Here is a 23,533-nt window from a genome sequence, read left to right on the forward strand (position 1 = left end):
CATATACGAGCTGTTTCATAAATACTTTTTGGCCTTTTACACCAACGTGACTACCACCAAATCATCATTTAGGTTGACAGAGGGTATATACTGGTAACATGCAATACCATGTTGCAGAGCATGTTCTACATGACAGTTGTGACCTCAGTGCCTGTTTCATCACACCTGTCATCTGGGTTCTTCCCTCAGACACAAGTTTCTTAGACCTCAGGAGGTGGGCACTATCACTATAACGTGTCCTTGGTTCGTGCCACCCACCTGGCCTTAGTTTACATTAATTTCTTCCGTCTCAGCATTTCTTCACAGTAACTACTCCTTTTGTCACTCTGTTTTAGTTTTTTACATCTTTCTTTTCTTACATGTCTGTTTTTCACCATCCCCCCCACCTCTGTTATGCACAATGCACTTAGCTTTTCACTCTACACTCTTATTAACTTGCACATAATGTTTAAGCAGTAATCTCTGTCTTGCATATTATCCTGTGTTACACCTTTAAGCTCTCTGGTTTTCAAATCTCACCTGGTGCAGTCCCCAACAATCAGTCTTTCCTTTTCATCCCATCTGGTAAGTTTCCCCTGACCCACAATTCTGGGCGACTTTCCCAAACTCTACCCCATTTCCTAGATCTCTCCAGTCCTTTCCCGTCAACCATTCTGCCTGAAGGAGCCACTGGCTCTGGAAGCTTTCCCAATTATAATCTTCTTGTGTGTGTGTGTGTGTGTGTGTGTGTGTGTTTTCTCCGCTGCTGCTTGGTAGTAGATTTTTTTATCTATCCAATTACATTATTTTTTAAAAAATTGATTGTTTTCATTTTTATGTTTAAGGAGTTGGGCTTTCTGCCTACTGCTTCACAGTACATTTATTCCCTTAGAAAGTTTGTTGTAAATCTATTACATGCAATCTTGAACCTCCACAGTTGGAGTGTGGTATGAGACCTCACTGAACGTGCACCCCAATGGTATCCCTGGGTTGAGTTTATTATAGGTTGGAAGAAAATCCACTGCAGTTCAAAAGGAACAATGATATGCATAATTACAATACCAGGAGGAAAAATGACATTCAACAGTCTATGTTAAGGTTGTCTTTAGCCGAGCAAGGAGTACGCAATGCTCCAAGTAAAATTTTTGATCAGCTACACAGTGATACAAAATTCCAGCAGACAGCAAAATAAAATTTTGAAAACAAACTGAAAAAATTTCTACTTGACAACTCCCCCTATTTTGTTGAAGAATTTTTGGTATTGTAATGTGTAGAAGGTGGTGGGTAGAAATTACTATCTCCCATGTGTGTATTTAATAATAACAATAATAATAATAATAATAATAATAAAACTTATAGATGTTCAGTATGCAAGTATACTTACAAAATTAATTTGTAATGTGAATGTAAAATCACTCATTCCACATCATAATGATATATCGTGCAAATGACCCAAGGAACATGAAACTAACTAACTAGCTTCTAAAATGACTGGTGGTGTGCTGAATATAACACTGTGATGTTACAATAAGATGGAACAGCTGACCATTTTTATCTCCAGGGGACAAAACTACAGTTACTGCATATAGACACAAATTAAAGTAGAATAAACTATCCTAGCTTTTGTAACTGTTAACTCCTTTGGGGAAGACAGAGGAAGTGGACTGAGGAAGTTTGGAAAGGAGTGGCAGGGCACTCAGACCCAAGATTGGGAGGGATCCTATCTGCTGTGATGAAGAGATACAACTAAGATGACTATTACAAACTGAGATAATGTAGTGGTAAGGCACTGGAATCACATTCAAAGGACAGCAGTTTCAATCCTCAAGTGACTGTCCAGATTTATATATCCTATGGGTGCCTTAAACTGATCCAGACTAATACCACAGTAGTTCCTTTGAAAAGGACTTTGCTGATTTCTTTCCCCAATCCAAACTTGTGATCCATCTATAATGACCTCCTCATTCCACATCCTTCAGTGTTCCCTTAATGTATAACAGATTGAGTTGGTGCAACAACAAAACCACTGAAACTACATTTGGTAGGAGTAAGATTCAAAATCTTGTGTGACCACACAGATTGAGGTTTCCTCTGACTTTGCTGAAATGCCTGACTGGATGCTTTGTAAAAACCACAATCAGCTGTTAGTGCTCAATCCAAGCTTCTGTTCCATCTCTCAAAGCCATTTTGGCAGTGGAATGTTAAAATGTTGTTTATCTTTCCTCTTTCTGCAGTTTAATTTGAAAACAGGATGTTTGCATACCTATAAATGGCAGCTTTTTGGTAACCAGGTAATCATTATTAGTTCACATTTTGTAGTTAAATTCTCAAGTGATCATTACTCACTTAGTTCCTTAGGTTTTCTCTGTGTGTTTGATAGAAGGTACATTTGTTCATACTATGAACAGTATTCAACCATTAGAATACTATGACAAGAAAACAAGTTTTTTGCTTGGCATAAATATGATACTGAAATGAGTTTAATTTTGTATTTGTTATAGGGTAGGGTGATGGGTTGTGTTGAGTGGGTTGGGTAGAGGTGGTATATGACATGGCTGCTGCAATAAGTAGTCTTGGCCCCCGATGGGACAGGACTAGAGTGGGATGTGCTGTGTGGATGAACTGGACAGGTCATGCACAAGGGTCTTTCACAAGGATATGACACTTGTGAGCAGGGCTTGGAAGTGGGAATGGCATAGGGACGGACCAGGATGTTATATAGGTTTGTTGGGTGGCAGATTACCACTTTAGGAGGGTGAGAAGGGTTGTGGGAAGGATGTCCCTCACTGTTGTGTATGATGACAGTCGAATACCTGATGAAGGCCGTGGTTCAGTTGGTCCGATCTGGGATGGTGCTCCTTTCTGGCTGATTCTTTTGGGTGGTGGGAGGATTAGGGATGTGGGAGGATATGGCGCTGGAAATCTGTTTGAGGACTAGGTGTGACGAATAGTGCCTCCCTGGAGAGGCCTCTGTGAGATCTTCAGCATACTGGGAAAAGAAATTTCGACGAAGGGATGGCAGCTGTCAAAACACAGGTAATGTTGATGGTGTCAGTGGGCTGATGTGAATAGAGGTATGATAGAGTTATGGATGGAGTGGTCAGTGGTGGGAGATCACTGAACCATAAAAACTCGCTTCTCTGGATCTCACCCCTCCTTCCACAATGACCTTCAAATTTTGAGGTACCACCAGTCCATTCCTCACAAAACAGAACTCCTGAACTACAGTCTCATCATTTTGTGTTGCCCCCTTTACTCCTTAATTATTTATAAAGAAAGAGAACAGTCTATTCTATGCCAAGAGTTGACTGAGAGAAACGTTTGTGGAAGATGAATGGTAATTTGTTGAATGATAATAAAGAGCAAATCTCCAAAAGAAATTCTCATCAATGTTTAGGCCACTAAAAAAAGTTCCTATTGATTTTGAGCACTAATTTGTTAGTGTGATGACTTGAGTGGACCACTTCACACCATAAATTAAGCAGTAATGAAATGAGTAGGAGGAGACTGGTTGCTTTTCACCAAAACGGACAAGTTCTTTTCGTCTTCCACAAGGACTTCCACTAGTGTTTTCTTGGCCTTAAGAGGATTGTTCTTATTGATTTCCATGGAAAGAGCTTCACTATGATTGGTGAATTTTACGCAACTGCTCTACAGCAGAAAAATGGATAAAATACACCAGAAGAGGCCGGATTCAAATTACAGTGAAATTACAGTGAAAGTTCCAGTGCCTAGAAGCCAATTACAAATAAAGCTTCGCTCAAGCAGAACTCAACTTGCTCTTTACTTGCACGATATCCTGCAATGTGGAGGGCATCAGGCAAATTAAGTATTCCTAGATTTCCAGGAAACATATGACTCAGTGCCACACAGCATACTGTTAACAAAGGCCTGAGTATACAAAAAAGGATATCACAAGGGGATGCCACAATGTTGGGATCATGGATTTACTTAAAGTTTGTACATCTATATATGGCTATTAAAACAACATAATGTGCAAGTAGTAATGTACATGACTGTGACAATTCAGAGTTAAATGCAAGATAACTTTTACGCGTCTATTATGTAACTGAACAATGGAAAATCCAGGGTGGAATGTAACAATATTATGAAAAGGAAAGTTGCTACTCACCATATAGTGGAGATGTTGAGTTGCAGATAGGCACAACAAAAACACTGTCATAAAATGTGCTTTCGGCCAACAAGGCCTTTGTCAGGGATAGAACAACACCAACACACACAAGCACGTGTGCGCCCACACACACACACACACACACACACACACGCACGACCATAGTCTCTGGCTGCTGAGCCATTATCCTCAGCCATCCAGCCCCTTCCCTGTTCCCATTCCAGCACTACACAGCCCTCATTCCACCATCGCACCCAGTCTTTTTACTTCTTTCCTTCTTCATTCCCCTCCCACCTCCTCTGCCCTGTCCTCTGTCTAACCCCCCAAACTCACATAGCTGCCCTAACTTCTTTCCATCTTCTCCCTGTGCACTCCCCAGCAGCACTTCACTGTCCCTCACTTCTACTCTACTATCCCTCCCCCTATCCGTCCATCCGCCCCAGCCTCCTCCTTACTGCCACAGAGTCACTTCATTTATATGACATTTGAGAAGTAATATAATGGAAAAAATGTGCATTTTCTTGAAGTTGTCATGAATTTCATATGTTATTTGACTATTTAATATTTGATTGATCTGACCTTGTAACATTAACCAACATGGCCTCACTCTGTTGGTACTGTGAACGGCTGAAAGCAAGATGAAACTACAGCCATAATTTTTCCCAAGGGCATGCAGCTTTACTGTATGGTTAAATGATGATGGTATCCTCTTGGTTAAAATATTACAGACGTAAAATAGTCACCCATTTGGATCTCCGGGCGGGGTCTACTGAGGAGCATGTCGTTATCAGGAGAAAGAAAACTGGCGTTCTATGGATCGGAGCATGAAATGTCAAATCCCTTAATCAGGCAGGTAGGTTAGAAAATTTACAAAGGGAAATGGATAGGTTGAAGTTAGATGTAGTGGGAAATAGTGAAGTTTGGTGGCAGGAGAAACAAGACTTCTGGTCAGGTGAATTCAGGGTTATAAATACAAAATAAATTAGGATAATGCTGGTGTAAGTTTAATAATGAATAAAAAAAATAGGAGTGTGGTCCGCTAGTACAAACAGCATAGTGAACACATTATTGTAGCCAAATAGACAGAAAGCCCATGCCAACCTCAGTAGTACAAGTCTATATGCCAACTAGCTCCGCAGATGACAAAGAGATGGAAGAAATGTATGATGGGCTATAAGAAATTATTCAGATAGTGTAGGGAGACAAAAATTTAATAGTCATTGGGCACGTGGGGGAACTGGAATTTGATAGTAGGAAAAGGAAGAAAAGGAAAAGTAATAGATGAGTATGGACTGGGGGTAAGGAATGAAAAAGGAAGCCAACTGGTAGCATAGTGCCCAGAGCATAACTTAATCATACATAACACTTGGTTTAAGAATCACAAAAGAAGGTTGTATACATGGAAGAGGCTTGGAGACACTGGAAGGTTTCAATTAGATTATATGATGGTAAGACAGAGATTTAGGAATCAGGTTTTAAATTGTAAGACATTTCCAGGGGTAGATGTGGACTCTGACCACAATCTTTTGGTTATGAACTGTTGATTAAAACTGAAGAAACTGCAAAAAGGTGGGAATTTAAGGAGATGGGACCTGGATAGACTGAAAGAATCAGAGGTTGTAGAGAGTTTCAGAGAGAGCATTAGGGAACAATTGACAGGAACAGGAAAAAGAAATACAGTGGGAGAAGAATGGGTAGCCTTGGGAGACGAAATAGTGAAGGCAGCAGAGGATCAAGTAGGTAAAAAGACGAGGGCTAGTAGAAATGTAAAAAGATAAGGGCTAGTAAAAATCCTTGAGTAATGGAAGAGATATTGATTTTAATTGATGAAAGGAGAAAATAGAAAAATGCAGTAAATGAACCAGGCAAAAAGGAGTTCAAGTGCCTCAAAAATGAGATCAACAAGAAGTGCAAAATGGTTAAGCAGGAATAGCTAGAGGACAAATGTAAGGATGTAGAGGCATATATCACTAGGGGTAAGATAGATACTGCCTACAGGAAAATTAAAGAGACCTTTGGAGAAAAGAGAAAGACTTGTATGAATATCAAGAGCTCAGGTGGAAACCCAATTCTAAGCAAGGAAGGGAAAGCAGAAAGGTGGAAGGAGTATATAGAGGATCTATACAAGGGCGATGTACTTGAGTGCAATCATGTAAATGGAAAAGGGCGTAGATGAAGATCAAATAGGAGATGTGATACTGCGTGAAGAATTTGACAGAGCACTGAAAGACCTAGGTCGAAACAAGGCCCCTGGAGTAGACAACATTCCATTAGAACTATTGATAGCCTTGGGAGAGCAAATCCTGACCAAACTCTACCATCTGATGAGCAAGATGTATGAGATAGGCAAAATACCCTCAGACTTCAAGAAGAATATAATAATTCCAATCCCAAAGAAAGCAGGTGTTGACAGGCGTGAAAATAACCGAAGTATTAGCTTAATAAGTCACAGTTACAAAATACTGATGCGATTTCATTACAGACAAGTGGAAAAACTGGTAGAAGATGATCTTGGGGAAGATAAGTTCGGATTCCGTAGAAATGTTGGAGCATGTGAGGCAATACTGTCACTATGACTTATCTTAGAAGACAGATTAAAGAAAGGCAAACCTACGTTTCTAGCATTTGTAGACTTAGAGAAAGCTTTTGACAATGTTGACTGAAATACTCTCAAGTTCTGAAGGTGGCAGGGGTAAAATACAGGGAGCGAAAGGCTATTTACAATTTGTACAGAAAGCAGATGGCAGTTATAAGAATCGATGAGCATGAAAGGGAAGCAGTCGTTGGGAAGGGAGTGAGACAGGGTTGTAGCCTATCCCCAATGTTATTCAGGCTGTATATTGAGCAAGCATTAAAGGAAACAAAAGAAAAATTTGCAGTAGGGATTAAAATCCATGGAGAAGAAATAAAAACTTGGAGGTTCGCCGATAACATTGTAATTCTGTCAGAGACAGCAAAAGACGTGGAAGAACAGTTGAACAGAATGGATAGTGTCTTGAAAGGAGGATATAAGATGAACATCAACAAAAGCAAAACGAGAATAATGGAATGTAGTCTAATTAAATGAGGTGATGCTGAGGGAATTAGATTACGAAATGAGACACTTAAAGTAATAGATGTGTTGCGCTATGTGGGGTTCAAAAGAACTGATGGGGGTCGGAGTAGAGAGGGTATAAAATGTAGGCTGCAAATGTCAAGGAAAGCGTTTCGGAAGAAGAGAAATTTGTTAACATGAAGTATAGATTTAAGTGTCAGGAAATCTTTTCTAAATGTACAGGGTGCGTCAAAAAAATGTATACACACTTTGAAGCCTCATAGAAAATTTATTTCCCATTCTACAATGTTAAATTTCTGGAAATGGAAAGCTTAAAGTCCAATTGGAAAAATAAATGTACTTTGCAAATGTGATTATGTCCAAACTGGTGGCCTTCAGCATCAATAAATAGTTTCGGCAAGAAGAGAATAGAAGCTTTCAAAATGCGTCGCTACAGAAGAATGCTGAAGATTAGATGGATAGATCACGTAACTAAAGAGGAGGTAATGAATAGAATTGGGAAGGAGAGGAATTTGTGGTATGACTTGACTAGAAGGAGGGATCGGTTGGTAGGACATGTTCTGAGGCATCAAGGGATCACCAATTTAGCATTGGAGGGCAGCATGGAGGGTAAAAATCATAGAGGGAGACCAAGAGATGAATACACTAAGCAGATTCAGAAGATTGTAGGGTGCAGTAGCTGGGAGAGTTCCGTCAAACCGGTCTCTTTACTGAAGACCAACAACAACAACAACAACAACAACAACAACTATTTACAAATAAATTTTGAAGGATGAGGGATACCCTTGGAAAGCCCAGCCAAACCTCAATAAATAGTGATATGAATGACATTATTCACAATCAGTAATATAGTAATTCACAATGTGCCAGCCCACAAGAGTAATGTACAGTTACTTGTTGGATGTTGGATGCTCTTTCGACACCATATGTTGCAGGATGGTTTTTGTTGTACAGAGATGGAAAACATAAATTCAAACTTTATGCAAACACACATGCTTTTTTCGTTACATTATCTCTTGAATGTCGTATAAATAAAATAAAATGATCAATGATGGAAAATAAGAAAATTGTAATTTAAGTCTGACCACAAATTGAACCATCACCTCATAGATGTTCGTTTCATGCAGTTCAAATGCTGATCGCTTGACCACCATGAACTCTAACAACCATCTCCTATGCACGGAGACTTAAGCCACATAAGAGACACATAAAACTTCTCTTGCAATTTTCTCAGAATTGCTGGAGTAGTGCATCTTACTACTTGCACATTATGTTGTTTTAATGGCCTACTGAAGGTGTACAAAGTTTGAAGTAAATCTGTGATCCCAATGTTGTGTCCTCTCTTTGTCAGATATGTGAATGGTTCAAAGACTTTTTAAGTAATAGAAACCAAATCATAGACGATGTGGAATAACACTTACTTTATTACTCCGCAACTCACTAAATCCCTAATAAACACTTTCCACAGCGGCACATGTCCTTATTTACTGGCTCATGAAGTGAAACCTAACCTCTGAGAACTTACATATTCATGAAATACCATTGTATGCAGCTTCACTTAATTAAAAAACTGGACAGTAACACCACATCTGGAATCCTCTGCAGCTATTATTCTAAATAAACTGGCATACCGGTATACAACATGTTAATAATAATATTAAACTTAAATATAATTTCAGGTACCTCTACATTTACATATTTTTCCTTCCCCCCCCCCCCCCCCCCCTCACCATTAAAACAGGAGTGTTTCTCTCTTCCTATTTGCTAAGTGACTTGTCCTTCATTTTGAAACCTTTCTAACCTATCCCTCACTCCTTCCTGATGAAGAAGTTATAGTTGCAAAAGTAAGGACTGCATTGTATACTTTTATACTGGGTGGACAGAAACAGCCTGAGAAGATTATAAGGGTTAGGTTGTGCTGAGAAATAATGGTTGAGGAAAAAATGCAAAAAAGTTGCATCATTTTGGGGTTAATAGCTTTGAAGTTAGACAATTAGGGTGATGTAAGTGCGAATTCAAGTGGCCCACCAGATACAATTAGTGTCAGTTGTTCTTATGTTGTAGATGATTGTGCATGAGACTGCTCAGCCTTTGGCTCAGGTTCAATTCTTAGTACTGTCCAATGTCCACTTTTTTGTATCACTCTCTTGTTCGGTTTTAGGAAACCAAATGCAGAACACATTTGCTGACACCATCTGGGGTGGGCTGCTTGAATTTGCATGCAGAATGGTCTGATTGGCTAACTACAGTGCTAATTAATGTGGAAATGCCACATTGCATTGAATTTATTTCTTAACAGTTATTTCTCATTACAACCTACCCTGAACTCACTTACAGGTTCTTCAGATTGTTCTTGACAGCCAAGTATATGTCAACGGGCAGTATCAAATATGTCATCTCCTGAAGGTAAGTACGAGCTAACACTTCTGTCTCATAATTTCACAGTTTATGTCCATACACTGCCTACCAACTACCGATTTGCGGTTGAGGACACTTTGGTACCACTATCATTTCCACCTTACCTTTTCCATTTCTCAGGATAAACAACTGTTGGTAAGTATCCATATGAGCTCTGAGGTTTCCAGTTTTCTTGTTGTGATCATTTTGTGGGACATATATGGGAGGAAGGAATAAGCTGACCAACTTTTCTTCGAACATTTGCTCTTGGAATTTCAACACTAATTCTATCAGTAACGTGCAATGACTTTCTTGTTTCTTGTAGTTCTGTTGCTGGAGTTTGTTGAGTGTGTCAAGCTTACTAAATGAATCTGTGATAATTGCCAGAAAGCTACAGTGATAAATTTGAGAAGTAATGACTTCGAAAATTGTGATATTCATTTGAAAATACTGTCATATTATATATCAGGTTCGACTAACAGAGGATGTTGAGCACATGAAAACAAGAATAATGTGAATGGCCACAGGCACATTTGACTTGTGTGGAGTGTTTCATAGAGACAAAAATACTGGGAATCCTAATTCATCTATACTGTAACAGACATAAATTCCACAGCATTGTGCATCCAGTTGAGAATGAATCTCAATTTTTTGTTTGAATTCTTACTAGATTAGAATAGAACATTTTATTTCTCGGTAAGTATTTTTTTCATACAGTTGACTTCATAAAGGTTTACAGTGGAATCGAGTTACATCCAATACCAATTACATTACATAAAATAACACATAAAATAACTAACTTATTTAAGAACTAAAAGATTTTCTTTGTCACTTAAGAAAAACATATTCAGTTGAATAGAATTCTTTGTATTACAGCCAAGTTTGTAATATGCTTTAATGTCTATTTAGTGGTACTGTACGAATTCAATATCGTAATTTATTGGAAAAATTTTATGCTCAAATAGTTATAGTTATTACAGACTAAAGTAAGTCTTGAGGAAGGCAATTCCAACAAGTCACTGTTTCTGGTATTGTGTACATGCACATCACATCTCATGTTGAATTTTTCCAGATTTTTCTGTAGAATATATCACATAGTTATATACACGCAGTAAAGGTACTGTCATCATTTTATTTTTTGTTGCTCTGATTCATCGACTCACATCTTTGGCCTTTTAATCTTGTATATTACCATGTGAACAGCTGAATTGTGTGTCACATTTAGAAATAGTCATTTATTCAGCAGCATGCCTGCTCAGTTTACAAAGGATTTTCTTATTTTGTTCAATCTACTGAGAAGTGTCAAACAAAATTGCTCAACATGTGCATTTGTAACACTTTTGAGGCAAAAGAAAGTTAAAATATTATTTCATGATAAGAACTACACATGAATCTTCCAAGGTGTGTAATAAATGTACAACATATAATTTAACAGCCACAGAAATGAAAAAAAACTTTTGGTTTAGTACTTCCATCAGGGAACAGACAAGAGGACTGCGATCAATTGTGGGAAAGATGCTGCATAATCAGAGTTCTCGCACCATCTCACCAGAAAGGCTAGCAGTTTTCACCAATTTTGCGATCCAGTGGAAGTGGTGGACTCGTAGCTCACAGATCAGGTGATAAATAATTTTATGTGCTGACACGAGCCATTACCTGAGTTGAAAGCATCATCTAGTTTCTATTACTGCCAAGGTAGTAGCTATCAGCTGATAAATGTGGCTTGCTGGAATATAGATTGAGCATCAATTGGGTTTCTGTCATTCCGTGTTGCTGTTTGGGAAAGGTTCTCCAACAATTGCCTGGCAGCGAGGCTAAATAACTGACTCACCCGTTCTCTTTTATGGCTGACCTAATCATGACAAATAACATACCATTATTGTCTCTGCACGAAAGTGCACTGATCTTGAGAAAATGGCAGAACTTCAAGCACCAATTGTATAAGCTTTGTTGACTGGAAATGAATTTTGACCATAGTTTAGAAAATGAATCTGGTTCATAAAAATGATATGTTATGTAACATTAACTTTTCAGATGCAAGAGGTTTTATGTTGATTGAAGTTACCATGACACATGCTTACCAACACTGCTAAATCACCTGTCAAAACTATTATTGCACTTAGTCCGCACTTATTAACCATACATTGTAGATTACTATTGAAGGTTTCATCTTGTGAAACTGGTTGAAAATATAAAAAGGTTTGCTATTTGTGTCTCCACAGGTGTAGATAAATTATTGCTGGAAATTCTCTTGAGTCAGTATCCTACAGCATAAAATCTCAATGTTAGCAGCAGCATGCACAAAGGAGTCAGTGGCTGGTTTTATGTGATTGATTGCAACAGACACTCTCTCACTTTTAGTTCTATCAGTAGCACAGTAATTGACAAAATGTTAGTTTAAATTTTTTATTTTAATTCCAAGAAAGAGTTTGCTCTTTTGTAAAACATGTGTTAAGCTTGTTGTAACTCATTGCCATTAAATATCCTTAAAATAAATAAATAAAAATAAAAAAAATCGTAAGGTTCATGCACACTTAAAGTTGCCTACCCCACTGGGGCTCACAATGTTAGGCAAACAGCAAGTGGTGTATTCAGTATGTTTTCAAAACATAGTATTGTCATAATTATCTTTATGATTGATATCATAGAAAAGACACCATTTCATACTGGTCATGGCTATCTTATGTTGGCTGTTAGCTTGTTTGGTCAGTTTGACTCTTGTACCCAAACTATTGTCAACTGTGCCAGTGTATTAGGCTGTCAGCTGTATTGTGAACATGATGGAAACACAAATATTATATATCATTGGTCAGAGATTTAGGTAGTTTTCTGTATGGACGGAAGTTTCAACAGTTTGCAGCTTTTAAAGCCATTGTTATTCTTCGCTAGAGAAACTATTAATGCAGAGTCTGACAGATGTGTATGTTTGCACTGGTTGCTGGTTGGTCAGTAAAGATGTCATTGCTCATTGACCTACATGTATTTACTAGTTCAATTCTTCAGTGCACACAAAGCTGTCATTGCTGTTTACTTATGAACTAGACATTCGATAATTAAATTATTGCCCTCCTGTGAACACTGACTTGTGAAAAATTTAATATCAATTGTGTAGTTACTCCATTTCAGGCTACAAAACATTACCATAAAAGATGCTCATTGGTTATTGGTGGCCATTGAACTCCATATACTTACTCTTCACTATTAATACTCTTGCTTATTTTGTCAATAAGTATTAAATGCTTTTAAACTATTTCACATTAATTATGAGTTCTCTCATGTAATTCTTATGGAAGCAATTATTATTTGTATTGATTACTTACATTGTTTAAATTTCTGTAACCTAACCTTAAAGGTTGAAAAAATTATTTTGAATTTGAGCAGTGTATTTACTTACCATTATTTTGAGTCAACTACATTTTTCTTATTATTTACTACTTCTCAACATGTTTTTCATCAAAATCTTTAACGTCATTAGTCTGTGAGCTGATGACTGCAGTTGAAAGTGAATTGATCCACGAGATGTAGTTCAGCTTAATCAGAGTTTATTTTTGCACTAATTTAACACCAGCTACTTTATAGCATCACCTCTAAGTGTGATGGATATGTATATCTGGCGTTGCACTAATGTTAGTTTGTTTTATTGACATTTGAAAACCATCTAACAAATTTATTCTATTCTGAAGAGGAGAGCTTTCAGAAATATGGAACAAATAAAGATGTATTCTAACAAAGAGAAGCTATTGTTCAAAATTAATTCTCTTTACTGGAGAGAAAGTGGTGCTTTCATTCGCAAATAAATTTCATAAAGTAGTTTAGTGCAAGTTTCTTTAGTAAGACTGATTGTTGCTGCTGTTCAAAAAGTTACTTCTAGAAATGAAACTGTAATGTGAAATGTAAACTAAGAGACAAATTACCTTGCAGAAAGTATACAATATAATTTAAGAGCTTAATGTTATACACAAAGTAAAACGGTTCTCTCTGTATGGCATGGGGGAGTAAAACAGTGTGAGGTAATGCAGCAGGTCAACTTGGTACTCCGCTCCCGGGATTGGAATGACTCCTTACCCTCTCGCTTAAAACCCACATCCTTTCGTCTTTCCCTCTCCTTCCTGAAGAAGCAACCATCGGTTGCGAAAGCTAGTAATTCTGTGTGTGTGTTTGTGTGTTTTGTTCTTCTGCCTGTCTGCCGGCGTTTTCCCGCATATACACACACACTCCCTCCTCATCAAACTATGTAAAACTTTGGGACCATCAAGATGTTTGCTTTCATTTTCCCTTTGTTTCAGACTAGTTGTCCATCTTTGAAAGTTGGTAATTTCTGTTTTGCCCTTCAGTATTTGGGGAGAGCAAGCATGTTGAAGTAACCATGGTGATAATCAGTGCTCAGTGCTTGTTGAACAATTGCAGGTTTTTCTTAATATTGTAGTATACAATTTCTTTTACAATCCAGAACCTCTGTGCTCACAAAATATCATTTCATCACTTATTAAACATGTCTGCAGTGAAGAGAAGTGTGTTGAGTGCAGCGACTGCAGAAATTTTACCAAACAATGCCGGGTTTACACCTTTACAAACCCCTGTGTGGTATTGTATAGACATCAACATATAGTTTCATAAATTAGCCTTCCAAGATGTCCTTGTTACTACAGGAGAAGAGAGTTTATTTACTATGTTGCTGTTAGCACTTTTGTTTGAGTGCCTCAACATTGAGAAAAAAGACTCAGTTCTGGAAATTTAAATACACATTTGCTGTAAATCATGGACACTGATGTTATGTCAACACATTCATGCACTACGCAGAGACCTCATTGAGATTTGTTAATAACTTATTGATATATTTTGTCCACTGAGTAAAAAAAAATTAATCTTTGTGATTAGACTTAAGTTTGCAGTATAATCTACAGAAGCATACATTTACACTACATCAGTACTCTGCAGATCACATTCAGGTGCTTGGCAGATGGTTCACAGAACCACTTTGATTATTTTTTGTGCTTCCACTCTCGAATAGCATGTGGGAAAATCTTTCTGTGCTGTGAGTGCTTATTACTGTTATTTTATTAAGATGGTCATTTATCCATATGTGAGTGGAAGTCAACAAAATATAAACACGTTTGTAGTACAAAATGGTGATTGATATTTTGTGAAATGATCTCATCACCATGAAAAATGCCTTTGTTTTAATGATTGTCACCCCAGCTCACAAATCATATGTGTGACACTCTTTCCTCTATTTTGCAATAATACAAAATGAGCTGTCCTCCATTCAACTTTTTCTATGACCTTTGTCAATGCTGTCTGATAAAGACCTCATAATGTACAACAAAACTCTTGCAGAGGCAGACAAGCATATTGTAGGCAGTCACTTTAGCAGATCTGTGGCATTTTCTAAGCCTTCTTCCAGTAAAACAGTCTTTGTTTTGCCTTTCAGTCCCTAGGCATTTAGTTGAATTTATAATCTTTAAATTTGTATTATTTATCACATAACCAAATTTAGTGTATTCTTTTTAATGCTCGTGTATAGGACCTCACACTTTTGTTGATCAGTTTCAGTTGCTACTTTTCACACAATGTTCAGTCAATAATTTTGTAATTTGTATTGATCTTCTGATGACTTTACTAGATGGTAAACAACAACATTATCTGCAAACAATCTGTACATGGTGGGAGGTGGTCAGGTCAGGACGTGGGCATTCTGGAAGGTTGGTTTTGTAATAATAAGCATAAAATCTATTAACAAGATGTCATATATATTGCAAATTTAGAGGTACGTAGGGCCCACACAGTGAAGACGATGGATGGCTGAAGAGATGATTACAGCCTAAGTTTTGAGTGGATCATAGGAGCGTAAGAAAAAGAACTGGTTGGGAACCTCCAGCAGCAGCAGAGCGAGAGCGAGAGCACGCAAGCTCATCTTGACCCAGCAGTTGCTCCCAGATACTGAGGCCTTACGTGAGCAATTTCTTGTGCTCCCATTGGTTGAGGGTTACAGGCAATGTTGACGAGATGTTTATCAGCAGTCCTTAACTGTGTGGACAATGCTAGCCCAGCTACATGGATGGTACTGTGAGTGAGCCATGGGAGTGGTCTCCCAGCAAGCAGCGTTCTAAATCAAAGAAACCATTATTTTTTAAATTGTAGACTCATTCTAATTCCCTCTTAAAGGATACCAACTGTATATTCCTTCCTCTTTCTGCAGGAGTAGTGTATCAAGTATACAAAAGTTGTGAGCTGTTAAATACTCCCTATGACAGATGGTGCTATTTTGGGGGCCTTACATACTAAAGTAGGGCAGTTATGACTCCTGTCAAATGATGCCCCCTCTGCACAACACATTCATCTAGGCAACGTTGGAAGCTTTCCATAACTCAGAATAACACATTCCCTGGGACATTGCTGATGGCAGTTCTGATGTGATCCTTCAACTCAGGAATGGTGGCACAACATGTTCAGAACACTTCTTGCTTCAGATAGCCCCAAAGGAAAAAGTTTGCACATGAAAGGTCAGGTGAGCAAGGCAGGCAGGAAATGTCGTCAAATCAGGAAATTACTCTACTGGTAAATGTCTGTCACAAGAAATCCATGCAAATTCTGGCTCTATGCAAAGTCGCTCCATCTTGTTGAAACCATAATTTTTCCACATACACACTGACCATACCTGAATGGTGAAGAACAAAGTCTTGCAGCATCTTTAGGTAGCGTTCGCTGGTGACAGTTACAACCACATCACAGTCATCCTCAAAGAAGTAAGGGCCAGTAATCCCAAAGGAAGCAACTCCACACCCCACTGTGACAATGTGACAAGAGAACTGTGCAAGGGCTTGATGTGCAGTTCATGCGGGTTTACATCACTCCAATAATGCATATTCTGTGTATTCACTGAACCACATAGCTTGAAATGAGCTTCATCTGACATCAGGATGGTGTGCAGCATTTGTGAATTTTGACAAAGGAGATCACACATGGTTAAGCAGAATCTTTCACATGAAACCCAATTGTGAGACCTAATTTCCTGAAAAATCTGCAGCTTATATGGATGAAAATGGAGATCTTTGTGCTATATTCTCCTGAATGAGTGATCGGACATATGCACAGTTTGCACATGATGCCGAGCAGATCTTTTGGGGCTATGCAATAGTGCTGCACAAACATTTTCCACGGCTTCTGGTGTCTCCACAGTTCTTTCACTTCTTCCTGGTTTACCATTGCAAACAGAAGCTGTTGTTCGAAATGCACATACCCACCTCACAATGGTCCGCCATCTGGAACTTTCCCATGATGTCCCAAGTTGAAATGTCGCCAAACTAGATGCTGGGTAGCAATAACAGAGTAATTATTCTTGAAATAACTTTCAACAGCAATGGCACGATGCTGTGCACTCCACTGCTCCATATCACTGTCACGCTCGAAACAGCAGCTCATTAGTACATGAATGCGGCACAAGCTGGCACGCATTCCTGCAATACGTCATTGTACTACGGAAGTTAAATTATGCTATGAATGCTGCTGCACCTTGTACAATAAAAGGGATACATTTGTCTTTGTTACAGAAGTACAAGATGCAAAAGCCTTCATAGAATTTTAATTAGGAGAGTGACACTTTTCTGTTACAAAGCAATTAAGGTTTTTCTTCGCCAACATTTGTGAGACAAGTGAAGAGTATAAGGGGCTGATCTTTCTACCTTCATATAAGTTATTCCAAGAAGGGTATTTAATGGGATAATCCTTATAACTAATACAGTCTGACTAACAGAAAAATGATGTTAGAGCCTGGTTTTTTTTAATCAAAATTAAATAGTAAGACTCATTAAAACATGACTGAAGGCAATCTAATCCAGAACTCCATCTTAGGAGGATGCTGGTAAGCATCTTGTACCAATTTGCCTTTTTAAGCTAACATTTATGTACTACCGAATATTTAAATAATGGTCTGGGCTATATATATAATGATGTAAATAAAATAGAAAGAAACTTCCACATGGGAAAAATATATTAAAAACAAAGATTCCAAGACTTACCAAGCGGGAAAGCGCCGGCAGACAGGCACATGAACAAAACACACAAACACACACACAGAATTGCTGGCTTTCGCAACCGATGGTTGCTTCTTCAGGAAGGAGAGGGAAAGACGAAAGGATGTGGGTTTTAAGGGAGAGGGTAAGGAGTCATTCCAATCCCGGGAGCGGAAAGACTTCCCTTAGGGGAAAAAAAGAGGACAGATGTACACTCGCGCGCGCGCGCACACACACACACACACACACACACACACACACACACACACACACACACACACACATCCATATCGGTTGCGAAAGCTAGCAATTCTGTGTGTGTGTGTGTGTGTGTGTGTGTTTGTGTGTTTTGTCCATGTGCCTGTCTGCCGGCGCTTTCCCGCTTGGTAAGTCTTGGAATCTTTGTGTATATATATATATATATATATATATATATATATATATATATATCCAATTGAATAGTGTTAAGGCAGAACTACTGCTGACAGCAATAAACATTCCTACACCAAATGTATTTAATCCATACTGTCTGATCACAGTTAGGTCCTTTGTAAAATTTTCAACTGAGCTTTCCTCTGACTTAAGCCTACTTCTACATATACATGGTTACGCTGCAATTCACATTTAAGTGCCTGGCAGAGGGTTCATCGAACCATTTCCATACTACTTCTCTACCATTCCACTCTCAAAGGGCGTGTGGGGAAAAGGAATACCTAAATCTTTCCAATTGAGCTCTGGTTTCTTATTTTATTATGATGATAATTTCTCCCTATGTAAGTGGGTGTCAACAAAATATTTTCGCATTTAGAAGAGAAAGGTGGTGATTGAAATTTCGTAAATAGATCTCGCTGCAAAGAAAACCACCTTTGTTTCAGTGACTACCACCGCAACTCATGTATCATATCAGTGATACTCTCACCCCTACTGCGCGATAACACAAAACGGCTGCCCTTCTTTGCACTTTTTCGATGTCCTCCATCAATCCTACCTGGTAAGGATCCCCCACTGCGCAGCAATATCAGAGGATGGACAAGTGTAATGTAGGTTGTCTCTTTAGTGGGTTTGTCGCATCTACTAAGTGTTCTGCCAACAAAGTGCTGCAGTCTTTGTTACAAGTTCCCCAGAATAGTATCTGTGATCTTTCCAGTTTCAGTTGCTCATAACTGTAATTCCTGGGTATTTAGTTGAATTGACAGCCCTTAGATTTGTGCGATTTATCGTATACCTGTAACGATTTCTGCTTCACTGCTTTCTATGAGCACTTGGAGCTTGTGGCTCTTTCTGAACATAGCTGCTTTCAATTATAATACCTATGTTAAGTTTACCCTCATCTTGTGTTTGACCCACAGCATTTGAGACTGAACTCCTGTTTTTACACTTCTGCAACCCTTTCACAACCTAAAAAACTACCCAGTCCACTCCACGCAGGATCTGCTACCCATGTGCCCACCTCCTGTATTTAAAAGTCCCCGATCTATTATGCAGAACCTGATACCCCCACCCCCCACCCTGTGGCACAAGATAAGGGCTTTGTAGCTACACAGTCACAGAACCATATGAGCCACTGATTTAGACCTATTATTTGGCTCTGTACCAAAAGCCCAAAGTCGCTTCTGTCAGCAATGCTACTGACGGTGAGCTCTCACTTTATCTCACAGGTGAGACTGGCTGTTTTTACAGTTCGTATAATCAGTAGAAACCAGAGAGAATCTCTGATCGAAAGCGACACACATCATTAGTACCAACATGAGCCACCACTTGCTGTTGGCTGCCCTGTATGCTATTTATGGTCTCTGAAAGGACCTGTTCCATGTCCGGGATGATTCTGTGGTATGCACACAGAGTGGACTGTACAATTCTCCCCCTTGGCAGGCATTGCACAAGGAGCTCCATCCTGCGCCAGACATTGAAGCTCCCAACTGCAATAATCCCAACCTTTTATTCAGACCAACTGGGACCACTGATCAGTCCCCCAGAATGTCTTTCACTGCCTGCCACACCTTGAAATGACCTCCCAGTCCATCATGAGTAAAGGAGCAACCTCAGCACAGCAATAACTAGCCCAACCACAGCAACAGACCAGTTGGAAGACACACGGGACATAGTGGACATCCCATGGATCCGGCCTGCCACAGTGAGACCCACTGGCAACAGCCAAAAGCTGTGCGACCAAAGGCATAATCGCCTGGAGGTTTGAATCAAGGATCACCAACTGAGCTCGCATCTGAACACAAAATTCACAGCTCTTATCCATACGAAAGATCTCTAAGTCATCTTTTTTTTTCAGAACTGTGGCTCATAAATACACAAACATGCAAGGAAATTAATTAATAAACTACAAAAGTACAACGCGCAATTAAGTAAGTAAATTACTTCTACAATTCAAAAGTAATAGCAGTGTGCATAACTACAATACTAGGAGAAAGGATGATCTTCACTATTCAAGATTAAATCTAACTTTGGCACAGAAAGGGGTGAATTATACTGTCACTAAAGTCTTTGGTCACTTACCAAATAGTACCAAAAGTCTGACAGATAACCAACAAGTGTTTAAGAAGAAATAAAAGAATTTCTGAATGACTACTACTCCTACTCCATAGAGGAATTTTTAGATATAAATTAAGAAAAAAATTAAAAATTAAAAAAAAAACAAAAAATAAAAAAGTTGTTATATTAACTTAATTATGTTGTTAAATTAACTTAATTATGTCATGTATTGGAAAATTTGACTCTTTCCACATCATTATGAAATATCGTATTCATGATCCATGGAACTAGTATTAATCTAATCTAATCTAATCTAATCTAATCTTAAAATAATAAATAAACAAATGATGTGGTCTCCTGCTGCTGTTGGAGTGAAGGTGGGGTCCAGATTACAAAAAGAACTCTGATGTAATACAAAATGTCAGAAATAATTCTTAAACATCTGATCTTTATGAGATCGAATTTTGAAATTATTCAGCTAGAGAAGAGTTGGGCAAAGAAATCAGACTGTGCAATAATTCTCACATTTATCTCCTTTTACTGTCTTTGGGGTGGTGTAGATGGTTTTCTTCTGAAAGTCAGATGCTATGTCTCCAGTCTCATAGGTTCCACACATTAGCTTGAATAATTGTATGGGTGTCACTTCCCCCAACATGTTTAGAAATTCCAAAGTAATTTTATCTATGCCTTATGCTTTGATCACAAGTCTTCCAGTGGTTTGGAAGGTATAAACCAAAGTAGATTTTTGATGTGAATAATTCAGAAATATGGTCTCTAAATCACCAAAAACCAAGAAAGTAGATTTGGTGTTGAGAAGGAACTCTCCAACAGTACATCTAAGAACTGAAGATGAGGGGGCAGATAAGGTGAGCATCTTCCAATATGTGAGTAGTGTTGTTCCCTCAGACAACAGTATACCTCAAGAGACTGGAAACATAATTCAGAGGTGTTCCAAATTCAATCATGTGGTTGGTCAACTGCTATCACATGCTTCTAAGATCAGCCTGTACAAAATGTATCTCCAAACTATACTAAGACCTGGAGTACATGCAGCAACAGTTATTGTAGTGAGTAAGAACCTCCTCTTGGCAACAGAAATGACGTAATTCTTCCATTGTTGCCTGTAGAAGGCAAGATGAATAAAATAAACACTGAAGATATCCAACAACTGTTAGAAAGATTCCTGCAGAAGACTTGAATTGAAGCAATTTCAGTGGTATGGTCCTATATGAAGAGGAGGGCTCCCTGCAGAACCCCTCAGCTTCACTTTCACCAAAATTTCCTAGGCAGGAGACCAAGAGAGAGATTTTATGACAGCTGAGAGAAGTAGATCCTTCGGGACATCGAAATTCGACATGCCAGCTGGCATCAGATATGCGAACAACAGTTGTGGAAGCACAAGAAAATTGCAGAATATTAGCAGCAACTGTATCAGGTTCGCTGGAACAGAAAAATTATAATGTGGTGGTCATGATGATAATGGAAGAAAGCCTTAAAAATTGTGTGTAGATACTATAATTGTGCCATATTATCTGAAGTCAAAAAAAAAAAAAAAAAAAAAAAAAAATATGTTTGTACTACAGTACAAGCTTTGTCTGCAACAACAATTTCAACCTGGTAACACAAGTCAATTGCCATATTATCTCAGTTGCATCTAATGGTATTGGGCACTGCTGCTGGAGGAATGATGATCTACTGCTGTACTACAGCCTAAAAGCATAAAAATTACTTTGTGGTTAATAGTCACAACTGTGATGAGACCATACCAGTCCGAAATAAGATTTGTTCATTGATATCTTAATAATTCTTATGACAAGAAACTTCCTGGCAGATTAAAACTGTGTGCCCGACCGAGACTCGAACTCGGGACCGTTGCCTTTCGCGGGCAAGTGCTCTACCAACTGAGCTACCGAAGCACGACTCACGCCCGGTACTCACAGCTTTACTTCTGCCAGTATCCGTCTCCTAACTTCCAAACTTTACAGAAGCTCTTCTGCGAACCTTGCAGAACTAGCACTCCTGAAAGAAAGGATACCGCAGAGTGAAAATCTCATTCTGGCTTATGACAATAGTTGATCTGTCTGTAGGCATCAATGACAGATGTTAAAAGTAATGCTGTGATTAATTGTTGTCTGCTTTCTGTATTGCAGTGCTGTGATATTATTTGGGTCATTTGCAATAGCATATGCTATTTGGATCTAGTTAAGAAGCTGTAAGATACAATGCCTATACATAATTCAGGCTTCTCCATTTGTTAGCCTGCAGCATGTCATTGCAGAGCTGCTAATTTTTTGTGTGAAAGAATACGCATACTGCTTACTGTTAAAGGTTTTGTAGTAAAGATAGCTCCAAATTTTGTCCAGTGGTATAGAGATAAAAGGCCTCAATTTTTAAGTTCTGTATGTTGTAGACATTTTACACTTTTATCTTCTGATTCTGTGTTTAATCCAAGTGAATGGAAACACTGTAGTATTCTTCTTGTCTTCAGCATTCACTCATAAGGTTTGGAACTCCTGTTCAAAAATTCATATGTTTTAGAGCAAGTTAAATTACAGTAAGAGGGTTATTTTGAGGGTTTTAGGTGATCTGACTTTCATTCAATTTATTCACAGTATTTCTACTATTTCCTGTATATTCATCATTCATGTCTAGAGAACCTTATGAATGGTAGTAATTTAGAAAAGTAATACAGTGAACAAGTTGTTCATTGTAGAAGTATCAGTTTTATGCCAGTCTTATTCTGGAGAAAGGAGTCTTTATGTTGTCATTATTTTTGATAATTATGTTTTAATAATTATACTTGTGAAATTATAGGGCTGGTGTATATTTCAGGTCTGAAGATGATTCAAATTCTGCTGATGGAAACAGTGGAAGCTTCAACACAATTGCAGCAATCAAAGAACATACTGAAAATTCTCCAAGTAGATTACGTGTGGCAGGAAAAAGTGCTGGTGATGTGAAGTCAAATCCTGGAGTTTGGAGTCCTATTAGAAGTGTAGGTTCTGTGGTTGGAATGGAAGCACATCCAGAATCAGACGGAAGTGTCTTTGATCCTGACTTATCTGCTGATTCTGGAGTGTATGGTGATGATGATGCAGGTGAAATGTACTGGTCAGAATGTGATGTAGTGTGGTGTATGGTCGCTGCTGGTGCATGCACAGTGGATCCTCAGTGTTTACCAAACTGGTAAGTTTGTCATATGATGTTTAAGATTTCCTTCACAACAATTGTAAGAGTCATTTGATTTCCAGGGACTATTATATAAGAGAATGTATTAAAAATATATGCCAAATGATTTGTTAATGAAGTGTGATATTCATAATTTTACACATTACCTACAACGGCATCTACATATATGCTCCATAAGCCACTGTCCAGCGCATGGTAAAGAGTACATGGTGCCATTATCATAGATTTCTGTCCTATTCCATTCACATATTGAGCGAGGGGAAAAATGACAGTCTGTATGCC

At 38.4% G+C, this 23,533-nt stretch overlaps 1 protein-coding gene across 2 annotated transcripts in view; it reads left to right on the top strand.

Annotated features, from left to right (window-relative positions):
• LOC126280916 (tectonin beta-propeller repeat-containing protein) overlaps positions 1 to 23,533 on the top strand; it is a 213,531-nt gene that overhangs the window by 46,598 nt on the left and 143,400 nt on the right. For both annotated transcript variants that reach the window (XM_049979803.1, XM_049979804.1), the window contains exon 8: positions 22,895 to 23,248. In XM_049979803.1, the coding sequence (XP_049835760.1) occupies positions 22,895 to 23,248 (354 nt within the window). The remainder of the gene's footprint in view (positions 1 to 22,894; positions 23,249 to 23,533) is intronic.

The sequence above is a fragment of the Schistocerca gregaria genome, chromosome 1 (genome assembly GCF_023897955.1).
Source record: "Schistocerca gregaria isolate iqSchGreg1 chromosome 1, iqSchGreg1.2, whole genome shotgun sequence".
Taxonomy (NCBI): Eukaryota; Metazoa; Arthropoda; class Insecta; order Orthoptera; family Acrididae; genus Schistocerca; species Schistocerca gregaria.